Source organism: Podarcis raffonei, chromosome 4 (assembly GCF_027172205.1).
Source record: "Podarcis raffonei isolate rPodRaf1 chromosome 4, rPodRaf1.pri, whole genome shotgun sequence".
Lineage (NCBI taxonomy): Eukaryota > Metazoa > Chordata > Lepidosauria > Squamata > Lacertidae > Podarcis > Podarcis raffonei.
The window spans coordinates 21,372,771-21,392,863 of NC_070605.1; the positions used below are offsets into that span (position 1 = coordinate 21,372,771).

Sequence of the window (20,093 nt, forward strand, 5' to 3'; positions counted from 1 at the left end):
TCTCAGGAAACTCAAAACACACATTATTCATTTCCAGTTTCTTTATTATTACTTAATATTTATCCACAAGAATTTCCCCACTACCAGTCGGAGAAGCAGAAAACAATGTAAAAATCGTGCCTGGGGTTCATTTGTGTGGGAGGATTTGACCTGCACTGCAAGACACGTAATGAAAAAATTCCTAAATCTGCATCTAATGACCTTTTGGGTGGGCAGCAAATACTTGTGAGACTATGTGGACCTGACTAATCATTATGGTATCCCCGCCTCCCCTTCTGCAACCAGTGAGAATGGCTAATGCACAACCATGGAGTCTTTATGCAAATTTGTATGATGCTTTCCTATTTGTCATGTGCCTTAATGCTACTGTATTAGGAAGCAGGTCCTTGGCTACAGCCTAAATCACTTATTATTGCTTTACATTTTCTAGAACTACACCCCAGGAATAAACAGTTCTATCTCTAATCTTTTGTTTGCTGTGGCACAAATTACACCCTGAAAAGAAATTCAAAAAGTGAAAAGGCAAAATAACTGACTTCCTAGAATTCCTACCCAGAGGTCTTTTCTTAGAAACATTAAAAGCATGCTTTAAAATTGTCCTCTGCAACAGTATGGACTAGAATCACACGTGTGTGTGTGTGTGTGTGTGTGTGTGTGTATAGCCTACTCTGCACAGGTACAGAGACCACAGATAAGGATAGGCATTTGTTACACAGGTAACATGAAAGCAACACTGGATTTTGGGAGGCTGGATGAAACATACCTGAGAGGTGGCTATTCTAGGCATATGGACTGGCATGTTTGCTTGTTTATTGTATTTATTACGTCTTTATTACACTCATTGTTTTATTTAAATGAAATTTAAAAACAAAAAAACCATATGCACACACATGACACCGAATCCAGTAAAACACAGACCAAAACTGGCACAGAGAGTAAATATAGATTATTTATTTATTTAAAAGCATTTCCAAACTGCTTAATATTAAAAAAACTCTACATGGTAAACTAAAAATTGCAACATTTTAAAAAAGATACACCATAAAGATCAGTAAAGAAGATGAAATCAGTAACAACAGGGCCAAATCTTACGAGTCAGGTTGTCTGGGCAAAAAGCAGTAAGTCTTTACAAGAAATCTGGAGTAATCAATGACTAATCAAAGAGAATGAAAACATCATTTTAAGGCAGGGGTTGCCATCCTGGCACCCATGAAGACTTACATTAGTGACCCAGGGCAGGTGCCCCGGACTCTGAGCTTTCATTTTTTTAAAAGAAGTGTCTAACTTTCCTAGAAAGAGAGAAATGGGGGCAAATGTTGTAGGCACCTTCTTAGTGATTTTGTGAAATGAGTGAGGTCTTGGGCTGCCCCTGCAGCCAGGGTTGCTGTCTGTCAACACATAACATCAGCACTAAACTTCACCAACTGCCACTATGTTACTGAGCCAAATGTAAGGTCTTACTGCTAGTGTATAAAGCCCTACATAACTTGGGACCAGGATGTGAGAGATTGCTTTACCCCTTCTATACCTGCCTATTTACTGTGGTCGTCTAAGGAGGTCTTCCTTGTGGTGCCGTGCCTGATGTTCAATCCATGGTGGTTGCTCCTTCAGTTCAGTGGCACCTACCTTGGGAAGCACAGAGCATTTTGAAAGTAGACAATCTCCAACACAGTAGATCTTCCACTGGATGCTAAAAGTTCTATTTCTGCAAGCTTTCTCAAAAGGATGAATGAGTGTGCAGATAGTATCAAATTCCTCCTTGGAAATAGTTTGTTTTGCCTTATATTTTCTTGTTGTTGTACACTGCTATATGTTGAGTTTATAAATATTTCAAATAAATAAAATGACAAAGTTGCTTGCTAGCAAGAAATGTAGAGTGTACTGTTTTTTGCTAGTCATTTAACTGGAACTCACAGCAATGACGTTAAAAGTTCCATTTCCTTTTCCTTTGTTTCCTCTTTTTCTGTACAGCACCATGTGTGACCCTGTTGCTCTTGCTTGCTCCCTTAGCAGCTTTTGATACCATTGACCATGGGCTAATACTGGACTGACTCCATGAGTTGGTAGCTGGAGGAATGCACTGTTATACATTTGTTCCTCTCCTACCCACTGGGTCAGTTCCAGAGTGGCGTTGGGTAAGTCTATGTCAGGCCCCTGGCAGTTACACTATAGGGTATCACAAAATGTCATTTTGTCCCCAATGGTGTTTAACATCTATATGAAACTGCTAGAAGGGACCATTATGGGAATTAGAACACGGTGCCATTGATATACTGATGACACTCAGCTCTATTTCTCTCTTCCATCTGAGTGAGGTGAGGTTGTACAAGTTCTGGACCGGAGCCTGGATGCAATGGAAGACTAAATCCCCAAAAGATGGAGGTCCTGTGGGTTGTGGTTCTCTTTCCAGGAATTAGGTAATTCCTTCAGAAATGGGGCTGCAATTCTCTCTAAAGGAGCAAGTACATAGTGTGGGGTGCTCCTGGACCCATCATTGCCACTGGACGTTAAGGTGGCCTCAGTGGCAAGGAGCATTTTCTACCATACTTGGCTGGTTTGATACACAACTATAATCATCCCTGGACAGAAATGCACTGGTCACCTCCGGACTAGATTACCCTGTGGGGCTATCCTAGAAGCTGCAGCTGGTGCAGAATGCAACAGCTATTCTACTGACTGAGGCACCTAACTGTGACCATGTTACACCACTCTTGAAAGAGCTGCACTAGGTACCAGGTTGGTTAGCTGTACTTAGGCTTAGGTACAGTTACAATAGTGTACTACGAAGTAAATTATTTACAGAAATCGTTATTAGGCAATACTGAAGAAGCTCATCAGATTTTTGAAAGGTCACTTATTCTAAACCTTTGACTCTACAAATAGTGTATTGGCTAGACACTTGAAATCTGCTACATCATTATCTATGAAAGAGTGTTTAAGTCATGTCTTAGGTACATCTGAGTTGGGCAAACCTACTGTCTGTATTTTAAAGAGATATGGGATTTGGCCTCAAGTATCAGTGTCAGATTAATAGTCACATATTTATACAGAAAATTACATTGTGATTTTAATTATCTATACAGAATCATTGACTTTTAAAAATGTCCCTTATTTAATGATTTTAAAAATACACAATTATTATCATTTACCTGTATTGAGCTCTGTCATGGAATTTCCCCCAAATCTTACATGCAGAAAGAAATTTTGTCTAAAATATCTACTCACAAGATTGCTTTTTTACTGGATTTCTCATTTTGATATTTTACAGTGATCCTATTAAAAGGTTTATTGTTGATCAAAATTTCCCTTATGGGTTGGGGGGGGGGCAATAAGGACTGATACTGTGCCAGAAGGATTAAAGTTCACTACATGGCAGCAAAACTCTCTTTTCCCTCTCCTAGGCTTCCTGGCAATGTGGGCTGAGAAATGGGTGATTTGCCTCAAACCACATCCTTGTCCTACAGGTGCATTAAAATTTAAAGGACAGTAAAAAAAGTAAATAACAACAACAACAGCAATTAAAATATTGCATTTTTAAATTACTGTAACCCACTCTTGGGCCCTATAAAGGGGAAGTATGAAATGGAATAATAACAATAATTCACAACTAGCATGAGTGATCTTAAATATACTTTTCACTGTTGCATATAAAACCCCATGAAGTCAGATACTGAAGGAAGAAAAATGATTGTGAAACCAAAGGGATAAGGGAAAACTGGGGAGAGTCCAGAATTTTATTAAAAAGAAACTTTTAGTAGTCAGACAATCTTTCTGTATGTCATTTCAAACAAATCTCCAGCATTGTAAAAGAAAAAAACCCAAATCTGGCTGTCTGCCAGAATGGCATGACACACAGGAAATAATTCAGGGAGTGGAATTCCCCCTTTCGTAAAAGGTCATGTGAAGTGAAAATATAGTTCAGCTGGGTTTCCCCTAGACAAAAAGTACCTAATGTCCTGGACAAATACTGCCAAGCTGGTACAAGATTAATTTGCATTGATTTAAAAGAAATAATGGTGTTTACTTTCTATGATCAATTGAATTTCCCCCATTCTTTGTTATTACTATGTAGCAGTGACAGATTTTCACTGTATTCACCCGAACTCTTCTCAGTTTCTTTTCCAATACTGGAAATTTTCTGAAAGGAAAATTTCACATGAACTCACTGGGCAGCCGTATGTAAGCCACTCTTTCACTGTAAGCCCCATCCCATCTATAACATGCAGACAGTAACACTGGCCTACATTACAAGGTTGTTAGGGTTATGGAGAATGAAATGTCTTTGAGCACAGAATAAATATGCTATAGGGACATTAAAAATATTGTAATGACTATCTTGTTATTACAGTGATTTACAACTACAGATTTTTGAACTGCACCAAGAAATACATAGGTTGCACCTGTCAAGGTTGAGCTATCCCGTCCATGTACATAATCACTGTTGCCTAGGAGAATTACATCCATAGAGTCCTCCCCCTGCCTCTCTTTCCTCCAGTTATGTCACAGATACACAAAATTAACAACTGCACATGTCTTCATATGTAAACTTCATGCGTTTGGGCATATGCAGAATTCAGGCAACTAAAAATTGACTGTTTTTTCAGGTATGCTGCAACTTGGCAAAGAGTTCTGCAACCCACACAGAGTAATGACCTTGCTTCAAGGCTGCTGACAGAATAGCAGGAAGGCTGACGTGCGCAGGGGATTCTAGGTTCCAGGAAGACCCTTGCACCATTAGCAGGATGACAATACATGACTAGGCTAACTGCTTCCTTATCTCCTAAAAGTAGCAGATCACCTCCCACTTCACCCCTGCAAGTGTCCACTCTTGGGTCTTGTCCTTCAGTTTGAGAATCTGACAGCCCAATCCTATGCATGCTTACTCAGTAGGGGTTTACACTCACCAAGGTTGAGCACAGTTAGCCTTAATTGATAAAATATACTTTGAATCTCTGAAGAAAAGGGGTAGGGAAAAGTGGACAGGAGTAAGAATTAGAGCAAGAGTGTGTTAGACTGTATTTGTTTTTCTTGTCACTCATAACAACCTGTGGTCCTCCCCTGTGCATTGCCAACCTTAATTTAGCACATATACACCTCCAGTATAGAATTACAGCGCAATCATGTAGATGTCTATTCAGAAATAAACCACCCTGATTTCAATGGGACCAGATGTACTGAGGAATTTGTGTCCCAACAGATGTTGCTGGACTCCCATCATTCCTGACCACTAGCCATGCAGCCTGAGGGTGATGTTCCCAATCCAAAGACTCTGGAGGGACACAGATTCCTCATCCTGATAATACTGGAATTCAGCCTCAAACCACACACACACAAAATAGGAAAGCCATCACCAAAAGAAAGGGGGAAAGACTTGCACACTATACATTTCGGAAAGGCCACAGCTCAGGGGCAGAGCATCTGCTTTGCATGCAGAAACTCCAAAGCAGGGCTGGGAATGTCCCCCTGCCTGAAACCCCAAGGGGAAAGAAGCTGCCAGTAATGCAGAACAACCCTGAGTTCGATGCCCCAACAGGTCTGACTCCGTATAAGGCAGCTTCCTGTGTTCCTCTCTGTCTAGACACAAATGTAGAAACAGCAACTGCAATCCAGAGAGAAGCGGGATATATCTCACCACGGAGGGGGAAGTGTGTGACCTGCATGTGGCTGCGGAGTCTGCCGTCCAGCAACATCAACACCCTTCCTGCTTCCCCCTCCTTATTATGGCTTTTATCTTTAAACGTGACTGGGCATCAGGGCCGGCCCACCCACGAGACAAGGTGAGGCGACCGCCTCAGGCGGCAGGGTCCCGAGGTTGACCTTCGCTCCCCGCTTCTTCCAAGGCGGCGGGGCGGGAGAGGCGCCATTTTTGTGGTCCGCCTCAGGCGGCAAAAAGTCTTGGGCCGGCTCTGCGGAGGACCATTCGACCCCGACAGCACTTCTTCATAAACGGCTTCCGATAAATAAAAGACTCCCCTCAGAAGCGGAACGCCTCCTGCCCTAAACCGCGTTCCCGTTACAAACGCAGCAGCAGCAGCACTCAGGAACTAGCAGGCAAAGCAAAACATAACGTGAAGGCAAAATAAAAAAAATAAAACCCCACACACCACCGTCAAGCGTCGTGTGGAAAGGCCTGGCGTCCACCTGAGTGGACGCTGCTTCAGCTCCTGTCAGGACCCAGGACGCCGCCGCTGTTGCCGCCGTTGCTCCTCCCTCGGATCCAGCCAAGCCGCCTCCTGAGGTAAATATAAAAACAGGCCGTCCTAGCGCAGGGCGCTTAACCGCGCATGCGCCGCAACGGCCGCAGAGCCTGGCTTGTTCGGCTGCGAGGGGCTTTTTCCCTTTGTGGAAGAAACCCGAGGCCTGTGGAGGAGGAGCCCGCGGTTGATGACAGGAATTTCCGTCCTCGAGTTATTTCCCCTCCCTCCTTTGGGGCGGGCCCCGCTCGGCTTTCTGGCCCCGCTCCTTGGTTCTTTCCGACTATCTTGTTTCGAGAGCTTCCCTTTCCCACCCTCCCCCAGTATATAGGGGCCGGGAGGCGGCCGGCGGAGACTTCCAAATCCGCCTGGGAGGGCCTAGCGGTAAGTGGGGCCGAGGGGTCGGGTCGGGGTGGGGCCTTATTGTGCCGCCGCTGCTGGAGGGCGTTTGTGGGGGATTGTTCTTTTTACATTTTTGCTACTGCTGCTGCTGTCATTTTTATTATTACTTTTATACGTTATTTCTGTATAACAACACGCTCATATTACTGTATAACAATATACTAGTAATATTACTGTATAACAATATACTTATAATATTACTGTATACTAGTATGCTACTGCTGTTCTTCTTTTTATCATTATAATGCTGTTATAACTACACATTACTACTGCTACGACTGCTACTATCATCGTCATCATCTGTAGCTCGCCCTTCGTTCACACGACGGTCCCAGGGCTTTAAAAAATGCGAAATTCGGTTTAAGTGCCGAACAATGCAATATAGCTCCTTGTGCCGCTTCAGCTTTAAACGGAGGAACCTCAAAGCGTTTTGCAAAAAGAATTAGAGCAAAGAACTCGGCGGTTAGGAGCAGTTTTGTTTTTTAACACACACACGCAGCTGCTTAAGCGAATTTTTTTTAAAAAAGTCGGGCCACTGCCAACTATCGCGATTTAAACCGGGCGGGGAGCTGAAACTTTGGGCTCGTAGGAGGAGGACACGTAAGTGCCCGATCAAAACAGGCGTGGTGTGCATTTATATTTTATTTGCGGGGGTGGGGTACGAAATTAAAGCCGCAGAGCTTAGCCGGAAAGTTGACAAATCGGCAGTGCACAGCAGTTGATGGAGAGAGAAAAAGGGGGTGGGGGTGGGACTGCAGTCTTCAAGCTGCCCGGTGGGCAAAGCCCCATAGAGTACAGTGGGGCTTAGGTGAGTAAGCATATTATGAAAGGACTGAGCTTACTATTTTGTTGAGTCACCTCAAAGTAAGCTTACAAAGTTAACAAGCATTTATTTATTTACTTTAATATAATTTATATGCTGCTTGATTGTCTAAAAAGCCCCCCCCCAGCATATTACAAACAAAATGAGATTATTAGCAACTGGGCAGTCATTTGAAGACTAGGGTCTTAGGACATAGCCTCTCTTCCTGCAGTTGTTGTACATTGCAGGAAAATGCTAGTTAGAGGTGGTCAGGTTTCTTTTCTGAGAAGTTTGTCTGTAGTTAATGATAAGCTTCCTAGAACAGTTTGAAAGTGGCTTCATGTTACTGTGATGACTAGGGAGAATTGCTAGGAACGGGACATGAAAGTGGAAGACATAAATTGGAGGCTACTACGTATTGATGAGACAGCTGGATTCAGAGATGAAAAGAAATTGATGTGCTAATGCTAAATAGAGTGGCATGCAGTCTCTGTGGCTACCTAGATCAGAGCCACATGTTCACATTATCAGCTGATGGGAGCAACTGATAAAATCAAGGGATGACCAAGCACTTCAGACCTGGGTCTATCAAAGTCCGGCATTCTGTTTATAACAGCAGCCAGACGGATACTCTTCTAGTGGTCAGAGAAGGACATGAAGATAGCAGTAGATGATGGGTACCTTATCACTTCATTCCTATCCTGCTTTAACAACTGCTACTAAACTTTGCTGGTACTTTGATTCCACTGTTCCCTTTAGTTATTACTTTTGGAATGTAACTATTGTTTCTCCTCATTGTCATCTAGCACAGTCTGTTGACATTTTATTCATTCCTCCTTTAATGGCCTCACACTTGTAGTTTTCCATTTGCTCACACCAGACCTTTAATCCTTTTGTTTGATGTTCCTTTGACCTATGTGGACTGCACTGTTATTTTGCAATCCTGCAGTGCAAGTCTAATAAATAGGTGCTCTTTTATATCTTAGACTGCTGTTCCACTTTAGTTCAGCTGAGTATACTTAAACGTCTTAAAATAATATTAATTTATTTATTGAATTTATATACTGCCCTATACCCGGAGGCTTCAGGGCGGTTCACATAGTAGGAACACAGTATAGGCAAATAGGTATATACTTGTAGCACAGCCAGGGTTACTTAATAGACTTGCCATATTTCTGTTATTGTGGGTATTAATGTGTGCTGTTCATCTTTTACTGTCAGCCTATTACTAGTTTAAACATTCTGGATCTTTTATTGTTTGTGCCTAAATCTCATTTTGTATTCTATAAATCATCCCTTGTAACTTTTCTCCTTTTGACCTCACTTTGTTTTATTTTTATAATACCTTTTTTTCTTCACACACTATGTGCTTTATATACCTATCCTCTGAAGTTGGCTCTTCAAACATCTGATGGATGTATGAAAGGTTATGCTGCAGTACATGTGCTAGCCTTATGGTGTCAAATAATAGAATAGGCTAATAAGGGTCTGTAATTTAATTTATTTGAGTATGGGATTTTATCTAGACTATCACAGACAGATTCATAGGAAATAAAAAATAACTTTATTTGAAGATGCTAAAAATCCAAAGTGCTATTTATTTTTTTAAGTCTGACATAACCTTAGAGTTGTCTGTCATAGGAAAAAATGGATCCCTGCTGACAGCCAGTGGTGTATTGCTATGTTAAAATGATTTGCTAATTACTCAGAAAGTGTAGGTGTACAAGACTTGAGTATTATGGATGCCTACCTACATCAGGCACTTAAAATATGCCTTAGCTCCTCCAAAGAGGCAGTAGCTGAGATGCACTTAATTTACGGCTGCTAGCTCATTTAGATACTACTTAACAGACTGTTTAGTTTTCTAATTAACTCATTAATTTTCTGTGTTCCCATACTTCAGAAATGCTATTTTTTGAGTTCTGAAGAACTGTGAACTTAAGATCTCTTTCTGCCCTGGATATAAATATGCATGTGTTCACTCCATGATGGTGTGTGATACATCATGCAGCACAGGCACTTTCCTAGATGGAAAGCCTGTGTATAAAAAGTCACATGTTAAGCATAATGGAATTCTGAAAAGTATTGATTGTTTGTGATCAAAGCACTGTGAACCAAAATAATTTTGATATAATAATACCTGTAGTAATCGGCAGTCAATTCCAGAACAACTTTTGAATTAGTTAAATACACTGCGCAATTGGAAGCGTTGACCTCAATGTCAGAGCTTTCAGAGGATGCCTTGTTTTCCACATAAAAATCCCTGCGTAGAAAGCTTACACATTGGCAGATAGATATGAGTGCTTCCTATGTGCAGGTGAATATCAACTTATGGGAGCCTTCATATATGGCCTTCTCTTGTGTACAGTTAGCAGGGAATCTTGATCCCTGCTCCCCGCCACCATTCTGAGAGATTTGCAGCTAACCTGAACTGCTCAACTCTACATCAGTGGTGTTAACACTGATTCCTTTATGGTCTTTCAGTATAGGCACAAAGGATGCTTTGTGGGCTAAATTGGCTTCAGTTCAACATCAGTCCATTCTAACAGTTGGCATAGACAAGTTATTAGACTCTGGCTAAAAATATAACTGTGAAGTGAAGTTTATTGCCATTGATTATTTGTAGTGCTTTACAACTGTGTACACACACAGTATACTGTAACTTTTTAAAGAAGCTCATATATCTTTTTCTCTTCATGCAGGTCTTGGTAACCTTGTGTTTATCACACATTACATTTACTGTTTCTCCTTGTGGACCCAATATTGCAATATGGCTGCCTAAGCCCCTTAAAAGGGACTTGAGTCTGAAGTCTGGGAGATAGTTTTGTGCATAAATACTAAAATTATTTTTGCTTTTATTAAGGAGAGACATGACTTGCCTAAATATTTTAGCTAATGAGTATTATTATTATTTATTAAATTTCTATACAGCCCTACCGATGTTCCATTTTTCCTCTCCTAAGCAATATAATTATGTTAAACACAATAAACTTCTAATAATAGTAAAGCAACCTGGTTAAAATTATGCTATAAAACTTCAGCAACAACATAAGGAAAGAAAATGTTCCAGGGCTGATTAAAGCTTGTTGGTGTCCAGGGCAAGAGCAATAGTGGTTTGCAGAGATCACCCTTAGCTTAATAGTTCCAAAACTTCATTGATGTATTTGAGGGGAAATCCTTGAGTATCTTCTTGGCAAGAATTAAACTAATCTTAAGAGGGAGCAGATGTATTTATGTACCATAGTTTCAAAACACAGGGTGGTATCCTATATTTGGCATATTCAGAGTAGCACCACTGAAATCAATGGAGATTTGCATCCACTACTTTCAGTGGGTCTCCTTTAAGTAAAACCTAGTTGGGGACTGCGCTGGCTCGCCAGATGCAGCTTGTCACGCTGGCCACGTGACCCGGAAGTGTCTGCGGACAGCGCTGGCTCCCGGCCTCTAGAGTGAGATGAGCGCACAACCCTAGAGTCTGTCAAGACTGGCCCGTACGGGCAGGGGTACCTTTACCTTTACCTAGTTGGGGACAACCCATGCATTCCTGGTTTAATTTGACTTTAAAGGGGAAAAGGCTTTTCAGCATATGTAGCCAACTACAAGCAAGTCATACATATGCCTACAGATTCCACGTTTCCTTAATACCCTACATTTCTGCACTTTTATTTTCTACATAGTAACAGGATTTGGAAACTAATGCTGCAGCCTGATACTAACTTAATTTATTTGGACTTCCTTAGATTTGGGTGGGACTCATGTCCAAGTTTACAGGCTATGGGCTAAATATTTAGTTTTCTTCTTCACACTTTATTTTTAAGGCTTTCTCCCTTCTGCCATAATGAGAAGGGGAACATTAGCACTTGTAAGAAAGAAGGAACTACAGTGTTTTAAGGAAGTGTGCATTTTGAAAAAGAGAACAAATTATGTTTAGCCAGAAAGATGAAAGTACTGAATGAAAGAGATACTTTATAAAGAAATTGCATGCAATGTTTTGCTTTCAGGTTTTTATTTTATTATGGCCTGGAAGTTAATCAGATTTGCACAAAACTATCTCCCAGGCTTCAGACTCGTCCCATTCTCCTATCTTATTTCATCGTCATGAACATATATGATTCATTACCGTCCAAACTGAGGAATAGCAGTGATGTAAGTGAACTGACGTACGATCTGTCATGTGAACTCTACAGGATGTCCACCTTTTCAACTTTCCCTCAGAATGTACCTGTATCTGAAAGGAGTCTCGCCCGTGCTGGTTTCTATTACACTGGTGTGAAAGACAAAGTAAAATGTTTTAGTTGTGGCTTGATGTTGGATAACTGGAAAAAAGGTGACAAGGCTCTGGACAAGCATAAGCAACTCTACCCTAGCTGCAACTTTGTGAAGAGTTTGACTCCATTGAACATTCTCGGTTCATCATTTAATTCTGCCTTTTCACCTCCAACTGCCTTTGGCCTTTCTTCTTCACATTCCCCGACACCAGCAGCAAATATGGATCAAGTTGGCTATTTCAGTGGAAGCTTTTCAAGCTTTCCTCATGATCCAGTCACATCCAGGGCAGTTGAAGACTTGTCCCATTTGAGACCTAAAACAGTCAATTATGCAATGAGTGCAGAGGAAGACAGACTGCACACTTTTGAGTCATGGCCACTGACATTTCTGTCACCATCTTCTTTGGCAAAAGCTGGATTTTATTACATTGGGCCTGCGGACAAGGTGGCTTGTTTTGCCTGTGGTGGTCAACTGAGTAACTGGGAGCCTAAGGATAATGCCATGTCGGAACATCGGAGGCACTTTCCAAACTGCCCTTTTGTGGAACAAATGTGTGACCAGACCAGTTTCACAGTCTCCAATATGAGCATGCAGACCTACGTAATGCGCCTCAACACTTTCAAAAGCTGGCCAGCTGCAGTTCCAGTTCAGCCACCGCGGCTTGCAGATGCTGGCTTCTATTATGTGGGTAAGTGAGCTGCCTATTTTTGGTCACTTGGACTCTATTTAATTTTTTTTAACTGTTTAATCAGTGACTGCTGAACGTATCTTTAAAAATATTATATAAACTGTTTTTCCCCTCCCCTCTTCAGGTCGCAATGATGATGTTAAATGTTTCTGCTGTGATGGTGGACTCAGGTGTTGGGAGTCTGGGGATGATCCATGGGTAGAACATGCTAAATGGTTTCCAAGGTACATCTAAACTTCTTTGAAATAGTAGCAATTATAGTCCTAATCTTAATATATTTGGAACTGAAAGGCAAAACTAGTATCCCAAAGAGATCTATTTTAAGAGGAGTATTGTTTTTTTCCTGCTGAGAGTTGTACTCTCCTTGGGGCAATCTGTTGGGGGCAGATGCTAGCAGTAAGCAGACTATATTCTATTCTCTTTTTTCCCCTGCCAAGTGGGCTGCCAGGGAGTGACTAAATAGTTTTTGCAGTGGACTGAACTGATCATTCTCAGAAGGCTTTCTCTGCACCCTTCTCATTTCTCCCTCCATATTTCCCCTGCTTATTCCATCCAGACTTTCCCCTACCCACATGAAATTAGATTGAGGGCTGCATGTGACCTTTTGGTCATAGATTGACCGACCGTGGTTTAAACGGAGCAGATTCTCTGTTAATATGTTATGTATCTGGAGGAGTTGTCATGTCAGATTACAAACTCCACTTCAAAAGTGAACATTTAGAACTGGGCATGCATATGGCTTATCTGAGGCACTTCGATCTGCATGTATCTGGAACAATGTACAATCTGTATATTAGAATTGAAACACTGCATTTTATCTTCTAGATGTGAGTACCTGCAGCATATGAAAGGACAGGAGTTTGTCCAACAGATTCAAGTAAGATTCCCCCATCTTCTTGAACAGGTATTCAAACAACTACTTTGCTTTGATTTCAACAGTATTCTTGTGTATTACAGTGGTACCTCGGGTTAAGAACTTAATTCGTTCTGGAGGTCCTTTCTTAACCTGAAACTGTTCTTAACCTGAAGCACCACTTTAGCTAATGGGGCCTGCCACCGCCGCGCAATTTCTGTTCTCATCCTGAAGCAAAGTTCTTAACCCGAGGTACTATTTCTGGGTTAGCGGAGTCTGTAACCTGAAGCGTCTGTAACCTGAAGCATCTGTAACCCGAGGTACCACTGTACCTCATAGATTTTTAAATTGGGCACTTTCAAACTAAGCTCTCTAGAAGAGCCTTTAATTTTAATCTCTTCCCTCTAACCACATAAAAGCTAACCATGTGTTAGGCATGCTGAAAGTGGCTACAAATAAAGGTGTGAACTTGATTAAATGTCAAGGTCAAAGGATGTGGTCTTTTAGAGAGCATCTGAGTTTTCTATGATTCAGTAGAAACTTGTCAATTTCACACGGCAACTGTGATGGTTTCCTAAGATAGTTTGAGTGACTAAGTGGCTAATTGAGCAAATTGCTTGACATGTGATCTGTTACTGTGCTCACTGCAGCTAACAATCAAAATTGCATATAGGAGCTACAAGCAGTGATGATGATAAGGGCTTCCCCTTTCTTCTGGCAGTTGACAATGTATTGTGACAGCAACAGTCGGCCCTCAAAGTGTCTTGACAAAACCATTGCTGTGGTGTTCAGGACAGAGTGCATGCAGATGTTTAGGGTAACTGTTTAAGTGGTTTAAATTTTGGCAAACTTCTTGTTTTCGCTTCTGTTTTGATACACAAAAATTACATTCATTTTAAAACACTCTTTCTGTGTTTTGTAGCTGTTATCCACCTCAGATACACCTGTGGATGAAAATGTTGAGCCAAGTAAGTATTTTTTACAAGATATTTAAGTTGGTATGGACACTTGGAATATGAAAGCACTGTTTGTTAAATAGGGAATACCAAAAACACTTAGCACTATCAGGTTTTAATCAATTATCTAGAAGTATTGTGTCTTACAAAGCAACTTAACTATGGATTCTCAAAAATAACTTTGTTGTCACTTGGTATTGTACTCTCAAAATGAGGAGACTTCTGTTTGTCTTATTCTCATTTGCATTGCCTTGCTTACTAAGTGGAATGTTGATGCAGTTCATATCTTGCCACAACTTGGCAAGAACATAATGAATAATTTTTCGTGCTCTTCCACCAGTAATTGGACCTTCAGAGTAGCTTACAGCAAGTATAATAAATAACAAAAACTGCAAAAACATTCAGCAACAATGGCAAACACTTCAAAAAAATCCAAACTCAATGCGCAGTTCCTGAAAAAGCACACTCAGATAAGACTTTCTTCTTAAGGTCTTCATTGAGATTGCTAGCAAAACCTCTCTCAACATTTTCATAGGGGCCCCCTAGTGGTGCAAAAAATTATTGTGGATAGCTTTGAAGTTACTGTTGGTGATCCAAATAAGTTATACTCAGGGTAAACCCAATGAAATCAATGGACTTGAATATGATCCACATTAGGTATCATCCTGTGAATTGATCTGACCTAAGTTGGAGAAAGCCAAGATCACTTATGGAGACTGTATAATAGAGGCTAGAAATCTTTGATAGCTTGCTCTGGACTTTAAAAAGCTGCTTTCCCAAAGTAATACAGCTAGTGAATTAATTAGTGTTGCTGTCAAGCATAGTTCCTATATCAGCTGCTGTAACTTACAACCTATCAACCCTAGTAAGTTGATTAGTGATTCTACTTATGGAGTAGAAGCTGGCTGGTTCTTGCCTATTGCAGCAAGATACAGGGTCTGTATGTTTCTGAAGGGGCGGTCTCATTGCTTTGTAGGTGAGCACATTCTTTGTGTGCCTACAGTTCCAGATTCAGTCCCTGGTATGTTTAGTCAAAAAGGTCCCTGATAGTACAATTCAGAAAAGCCTTTGTTGAGATTTTGGATTTCTGTTCTGAGTCACTGCTAATCTAAATGGATCCATGGTCTGACTTAGTATAAGACAGTTTAATATGTTCACATCCGTAAGCTTCTTGTGTGAAAATGCCTTTAGTATAGCCTAATATAAAAGTTAATTTGCATAAGAGTAAAGCAAAGGTTTTTTCAATGTTGGGCATGGAACCTGATGTAAACATGATCTTATTCTCTGTTTTAATTTAATTTTAAAACATATTCTTCAAAATCCATATGGATCTAATGAGCAATTCCATTAATTTTTCTCTGAGCAGTTATTCATTTTGGACCTGGTGAGAATGCTTCAGAAGATGCAATCATGATGAAAACCCCAGTGGTTGAAGCTGCCTTGGAGATGGGATTCAGCAAAAGACTAGTCAAGCAGACTGTTCAGAGTAAAATCTTAACAACCGGAGAGAATTATAAATCTGTAAATGATCTTGTGTCCGACCTCATTGCTGCAGGAGATGAGAAGAATGAAGAAGAGAAGGTGGTGCAAGCAGAGGAAGTGACATCAGGTATGTAAAAAGCTCTAGTGATAGAATCTGGTATGTTGCTTCATTCTCTTCATAATCATCCTTGAAAAATGGCTTCCCAGCTTCCACTTGGAAGATTCCCAGAAGGGAAGAGCCGACAGCCCTCAAGAATTTCATTATCAAATTGCTTTCATTAGATCTAGTCCTGTCATCTAGGGTCGCTGGATGACAGTCCATCAGGTATTTGAATTGTGTTACTGTCTCAATCAACCTCTGGGCTAAATACCGTACTTTTCCGTCTATAAGACGCCCCCTTGTATAAGGACACCCCCCCATTTGGGGGGACTAAATTTTAAGAAAGTGAGGGGAGATGGCCCAAAGTTGTTGAGCCTCTCCCCCCATGCAGCTTCAGGCAGGAAACACTCCCTAGATTGTTTCCCATGCACAGCGGCATCAGGTGAATTTGCACTCCCTCCAGCCATCCAGTTTGCAGGAGTGCAACCTCCCCCGACACCTCCGTGCATGGGAAATGATCCAGGGAGTGCTTCCCGTGCGCAGCGGCATCGGGTGAATTTGCGCTCCCATCAAAGAGTTGGCTGGCGATGTGCAGCTTCTCTCTTCCCCCCTCATGCAGCTGTGGGCAGTAAACACCCCCCAGATCGCTCGCCGCGGCATCGGAAGCCGTGCTCCTGCCAACTGAATGGCTGGTGCTGCACCGCTCCCCCCCCCCTGCCATGGCACTATCTGTGTATTGAACGACCCCAGTCTTTGGACGTGGTTTTTGAGTCGAAAAACTGTGTCCAATACCCGGAAAAATACGGTATATCCAGTTCCATCAGTTTTTCTGCATAGGACCTACTTCCAGTACCATTAGCCATCTTTGTTGCCCTCCAATCTCATTATTATTTTTTCTACATTCTTCTTAATCTGTGGTACCTGGCATTGGACTCTGTGTGTCAAGTGAATGCAAAATAAAGTTGTGACTTTTACTTCCTGTAACTTGGAAACTATTATTCTACCTGTGAGCCTAAATGAAATTCAGTTCAGGCAAGTTGGAGGTACTGTTGTTTGGTGGCTGGTTTACCCAATTAAGTAGTGATCAGTCTTCTCTGGATGGCATTGTACTAATCCTAAAGAAGCAGACTCATAACTTGAAGTGCTCTTGGTGTGCCTTTTGTCATCTTTCACTGATTTGCCAGTGTCAGCCCTATTTGGACAGAACCTTGCTACAGTTATCCATGCTCTGGTAACCTCATAGTTGGATTATTGCAATTTATTAAATGTGGGGCTGCCTTTTAAAATGGCCTGGAAACTTCAGTTGGTCCAGAATAGGCTATCTACGTAAATATGATACAATGCAAATGCTTTGTCCGCATTCACTCCCAATCCATTTTATCAGTACACCAGACAGTATACTCTTTTTATATGCTAAGTTAACACATAAGAAAATTGTTCTTAAAACATAATTCAACTTTCTTCCAACCTTTTGGGACATTCATTTTTCAGGTGAGGGAAGGCTGGGGAGGAAGACCTGGAGGCTTTGTGAATGTTGAAATGTTGTATTTTCTTTATCATACCTAAACTTGTTTCAGAAGCATAAATTATTTTCAATTCCATTCTCCCCCACCCTCTTGTGATTTCAAAATTTCTCCTTAAATCTTCCAATGCTAAACAAATTGAACTATAATCATTTTTCATTATTTATATTTTAGATCTGTCCTTAATCAGGAAGAACCGAAATGCATTGTTTCAGCGCTTGACATGTGTGCTTCCTATCCTTGAAAGTTTATTAACATCCAAAGTAATAACTGACATTGAATACCATGTTATTAAACAAAAAACCCAGACACCACTGCAAGCGAGAGAACTGATTGATACCATCTTGGTGAAAGGAAACACAGCTGCAAACATATTCAGAAACTGTTTACAAGAGTGCGATTTTGTATTATACAAAGACTTGTTCGGTGAGTTTGAGAAAAGAATGTGCTGGTTAACATCTAATTGCCACTTCTCTGAGAGATAACAGACTTAGCATGTTATAATTCAGAGCAGTAATAGAGGTCATTGGCCTTGCTTTAGGGATTGTATGCCGGAAACCATAGAACCCTGTCGATTAGTATGGCAGCTTATTGCTTGCAGGAAGTCTTACGTTTATTGAACAGAACTATTTTTTATTTTATTTTTTAGAGGAGAAGAAAATGCCTTATATTCCGACAGAAGATGTTTCAGGTAAAAACTGAATTCACTAAAATAACATTGGGCACCATTTGAAATAATATGGATTGCTTATGAAAATAAATTTTAAAACTCGCATTTTAAATAGTTTCAGATACTTGGTATAGAGAAGCACCATATACAGTGGTTTCTCGGTTTTCGAATGTAATCTATTCCAGAAGACCGTTCAACTTCCTAAATATTTGAAAACCAAAGCATGCATTTACATCTGGAAAACTCAATATGGAAGCCACATGGCACATTTGGCTTCCGAAAAGTGTTCACAAATTGAAGCAGTTACTTCTGGGTTTTCGGCGTTCAAAAGCCAAAACATTTGACTTCCGAGATGTTCGAAAACCGAGGTGCCACTGTATAAAAGTTTTCCTACTTCTGCAGTTTGAAATCACAGTTTAAGAAGTCTAGGCAGGTGCCATGATTTTGAGTAAATTCCAGTCCTTTCTTCTTGTAACAAGAATGAAATGGAAACTTGCCTTCTGCACATCCCTTGTAGTTTGTTATCTGGAGCCTCCACGTCTTTCCCCTATAGGAAATGCCGCCTTCACATTTGTTGCAAGAATAGCATCATGAAGCACACCTTCACATTTGCTTTTTGAATCATTTTTGCGAGCAGTTTCTGAATGGGTACACCTTCAGGAAAACTAAAGCTCTGATTTTGAAGGCTCTTTGTCAGTTAGAATAACTCCAACATGTATTGGTGCATGCAGAAAAAGAAAACAAAGGGAGTTTTTGGGATGGAGGGGGAGAGACTTGGAAACAGTAGTATTTCTTTGTGTTGTAAAATACAGCAATTTGGAACATAAATAACATATGTTTTCTCCCCTGCAGGCCTGCCCATGGAAGAACAGCTGAGACGATTGCAAGAAGAGAGAACATGCAAAGTTTGCATGGACAAGGAAGTGTCCATTGTCTTCATCCCATGTGGCCACTTAGTTGTGTGTAAAGAATGTGCCCCTTCCCTTAGAAAATGCCCTATATGCAGAGGGACAATCAAGGGCACAGTGCGGACATTTCTTTCATGAAGGGCATAAAATGAGTTTGATCAGGAAGATCCTCACACTGCAGCCCAGTGGGCACTTTTTTGGGTCAGTTATTGTTTCTCAAATGACTGGATTGCTAATCCAGTCTAGCTTTCTAGTGCCTTGGAGCCAAATGTTACTAAAGATGGGGGTGAGCAACCTTGCAGGGTGTGTTACAGTTTGTGGTTCACAAAAGTAGTTGTTGATTATTTGTTAACCTATTGGGAAGCTTGCTGACATGTATAACTGGTTAGTCTAAAATATATTTTATATAGGCCACATTTGAGGAACCTGTAGCTTTACCATATGTTGTTTTAGTGCAGCTCCCATTAACCTTAGCCGTAGGCCCTGCTAACTGTGAGTGACGCGGGAGCTGGAGTCTAATGGCTCCCAGGAATTTGCAGGTTCCCCATCCCTGATAACTGACTGAATTATGAGCAGAAGTTTGATAATTGAAGCATCTATGCAGGATTGCTTGAGTTGGTCATAGGACAAGCTATATACCACCAAGATGCAATGCAAAAGACTTGTGCTACGTTGCTTTATACATGATCTGATAATGTTAAAAAATTATTTGTGAAATAAACTTAATATTAAAAGTTGTTCAAGGAACATTGTTGGAATTTATTTTCAGCCTCATTTTCAGACTTGCTCGATTACCATCACTAAAGGGAAGGAAAAACTGTTTTAGACACTGTCCGTATTATAGATCTATACATGTGTTTTTAAAATCTTAAGCAGGATGCAGCTCACAAATACTTGTGTTTAAACAATAGCTAGTCACTACAGTGCTCTCACCCTTGTGTTCTCTTGATTTCAGATATTTGCCTTCTAGTTGCCATATAGACTTTCCAATATTGTTGGAATTGTGCTCCTTGATCATAAAGTCCACTTAACAATAGCTTTTCTAGCATCACCCCCCCGGGGGGGGGGAATTGATAGCCAATGTAGTAGATAATGCATTTGGCTTGCCCAATTTGAATCCCTATCTAGTTATAACATTGTTACGTTGAGACAGCAAGTGACCCATCTTTCAGGCCCTTAAGTGAGGATAATCTTGATGTAATAACCATAATATACGCTAGGGTCAGCTAGCCTGTGGTTCTGCAGC

General features: G+C 40.9%; 1 protein-coding gene and 1 long non-coding RNA gene across 6 annotated transcripts; one reads left to right on the plus strand and one right to left on the minus strand.

Annotated features, from left to right (window-relative positions):
* Positions 1-931: 931 nt before the first annotated feature.
* LOC128412584 (uncharacterized) lies at positions 932-6,260 on the minus strand. Of its 2 annotated transcripts, none has more exons than XR_008330111.1 (2): positions 6,105-6,260; positions 932-4,138 (listed from the first exon to the last, which is right to left on the minus strand). It is a non-coding gene; the product is annotated as an uncharacterized LOC128412584 (long non-coding RNA). The 2 variants fall into 2 exon arrangements; XR_008330112.1 differs by lacking the exon at positions 6,105-6,260 and adding an exon at positions 5,633-5,685.
* A 119-nt stretch (positions 6,261-6,379) lies between these two features.
* Positions 6,380-19,594, plus strand: BIRC2 (baculoviral IAP repeat containing 2). Of its 4 annotated transcripts, none has more exons than XM_053385694.1 (9): positions 6,380-6,578; positions 11,400-12,355; positions 12,480-12,579; positions 13,181-13,259; positions 14,131-14,176; positions 15,531-15,773; positions 17,444-17,695; positions 17,919-17,960; positions 18,792-19,594. In XM_053385694.1, exons 2-9 carry the CDS (start codon positions 11,497-11,499, stop codon positions 18,983-18,985), a joined length of 1,815 nt encoding a protein of 604 aa, XP_053241669.1. In that variant the 5' UTR covers positions 6,380-6,578; positions 11,400-11,496; the 3' UTR covers positions 18,986-19,594. The 4 variants fall into 4 exon arrangements, with proteins under 4 accessions (XP_053241669.1, XP_053241670.1, XP_053241671.1 ...); XM_053385695.1 differs by having other exon boundaries at positions 11,457-12,355; XM_053385696.1 differs by lacking the exon at positions 6,380-6,578 and having other exon boundaries at positions 10,940-12,355; positions 15,720-15,773.
* The last annotated feature ends 499 nt before the right edge of the window (positions 19,595-20,093 follow it).

Excerpts from the sequence above, each read along its gene's own strand:
- BIRC2 (XM_053385693.1), top strand. The coding sequence starts at position 11,380 with ATGCAATGTTTTGCTTTCAGGTTTTTATTTTATTATGGCCTGGAAGTT. Across the intron at positions 12,580-13,180 it reads CATGCTAAATGGTTTCCAAG|ATGTGAGTACCTGCAGCATA; the intron begins GTACATCTAAAC and ends TTTATCTTCTAG. Across the intron at positions 15,774-17,443 it reads AGCAGAGGAAGTGACATCAG|ATCTGTCCTTAATCAGGAAG; the intron begins GTATGTAAAAAG and ends TTTATATTTTAG.